Here is a 1,863-nt window from a genome sequence, read left to right as displayed (position 1 = left end):
CACAGTTTCTGGATGAAGAGCATTTACAATCCTAGAATTTGGTGTGATTTCTAAAAAAGAATCTTTGCAATTAAGGCAGCTATTCCACACCATGTCTCCAGAAGTCTCTTACCTAATAATTTCAGAGAGCTTCCTTGCTAAGTATTTCCAAGTCTTCTGCATCCATAAGGAGAAAGAATTTTCATCACTAGGGTTCTGATACATGATATAAAATCTGCAATCCTACAAATTTCCTGGTGAGGCAGATTGGTTATAAAAGTAACAAGTCTTACCAAACTAACATCAGTGCATTGCAGAAACAAGATGAAAAGCATTTACCACATTTTTAAAGAACCACTCCCTGGATCAATGATTTAGAGAAATTTATAAAATGTCACAAGTTCAAAATGAACACAAAGAAACTCCTCTTCCTTCAAGAGATATTTTTATCTCAAAAATTGCTCATGATGTTCCCTTTAACCTTTAAGAGACCGTGTATAATATTATGAGATATTCCCTAGACAAAGCATTGACCATATGCTGTTAAAGGACTGCTGAAAAAGAACACATTACCTATACAATGGTAAGAGCATATGGCCACACTGGCTTGGACAATGTAATGAATACAGGAGTGACACTTCTTACACACTGTCTTTTTTAGTCTTATTGAACCCACAAAATTATTTTCATGTGAAATTTTAAGTCACATTAAGCATGTAAGTCAGATGATCTCTTTAGCACCTTTTGCATAAGAAATGATGTTATACCAGTAACAGTAGTAACCCACAAATAAAACATAACTTCAGAACAAAGTTACTTCGTGCTTGTTTGGGGAATTTAAAAAAAGAATGAAAAAAGAAAATCCGAACCAAGTTTTTTCAAGTTAGACTGAATTCATCCCTTTTCTCATAAAAAATGTTTTTGTCATAAAATAATGGCACTTATAAAGGCAATTACTAAAAAAACCAAAAACCTCTGACTACAGCGGACAGATGAGCGAAGACACAGCGTGCTTTTGCATTGCTGTTTAGAGAATCCCTAGAATGACTCGAGCAGCATGAACAGCAGAATTTAGCTCAAGGGGCCAATTACCCAGTGCTGGCTTCAAAGGCAGGAACCAGTTACTAATCCTCTCTGCCTGGTCCTGTTTCTTTTGAGAGTCCCTGTGTTAAGTAACAGTGGAGGTCAGCAGCAGAGTGTTTCAAAAAAAAAAAAGAAAAGATATTTGCAAAGTATTATTTCTAGAAGCAACTACATCTCTGAGCCACTCAGCCAACATCAACCTCACCATCTCCATGCCCTCCCCGTACCACTCCCAGTTTTCTTGCTACAAGGTGAACTAACAGGCCTGGGAATTTTGGTCCATCATTAACTAGCCAGTCTCTGAATAGCACAAGCAGATTGATAGTTCTTGAATCTCCCAGGAACAGATTTAAAGCATCTTAAACAGGAACTAACCTGGAGATGACTGGTGCTGGGGCCAAGCTGTGGTCTTCCCTGGCTCCAAGCTCTTTTCCAAAGTTTCCCCAGGCACCAACCGAGGTTGGCCTGCTCTGAGGGAGGCCGGGCTGGTTCGTTTGGTCTCCGTGACCTTCGCAGAGGATGGTGGCTCCAAGGTGTCAGCAGAGGGAGACCCAGAGAAGACACTGCTTTTTCTACAAGGAGAGTCATTAAAAGCAGCTTCCCTCTCACCAGGCAGCGGAGGGAGTCGGAGGATCCTGTGATGCTGCTGAGGGCTAAGGAGCCTTGGAGACAGAGGAGAGAGAACAGGTGACATCCATTTATGTGTGCCAGACTGAGGGGATGAATTATTAAACACCACGCTGAGAGCTGCTGGTGCTGGGGGCAACGGCCTCTTCTCATCTCCTCTGGGTTGTGAGGAGT

At 41.3% G+C, this 1,863-nt stretch overlaps 1 protein-coding gene across 1 annotated transcript in view; it reads right to left on the bottom strand.

Moving 5' to 3' along the window:
* LOC103605463 (formin-1-like) overlaps positions 1–1,863 on the bottom strand; it is a 5,397-nt gene that overhangs the window by 1,493 nt on the left and 2,041 nt on the right. Inside the window, exons 2-3 of the mRNA XM_008590058.1 lie at positions 1,434–1,570; positions 1,072–1,081 (exon numbers count right to left, since the gene is read on the bottom strand). Of these exons, the coding sequence (XP_008588280.1) occupies positions 1,072–1,081; positions 1,434–1,570 (147 nt within the window). The remainder of the gene's footprint in view (positions 1–1,071; positions 1,082–1,433; positions 1,571–1,863) is intronic.

The sequence above is a fragment of the Galeopterus variegatus genome, unplaced genomic scaffold, assembly GCF_000696425.1.
Source record: "Galeopterus variegatus unplaced genomic scaffold, G_variegatus-3.0.2 Scaffold5825, whole genome shotgun sequence".
Taxonomy (NCBI): Eukaryota; Metazoa; Chordata; class Mammalia; order Dermoptera; family Cynocephalidae; genus Galeopterus; species Galeopterus variegatus.
The sequence above is the reverse complement of the archived record's forward strand: the minus strand, read 5'-3'. Positions and strand labels throughout refer to the sequence as shown.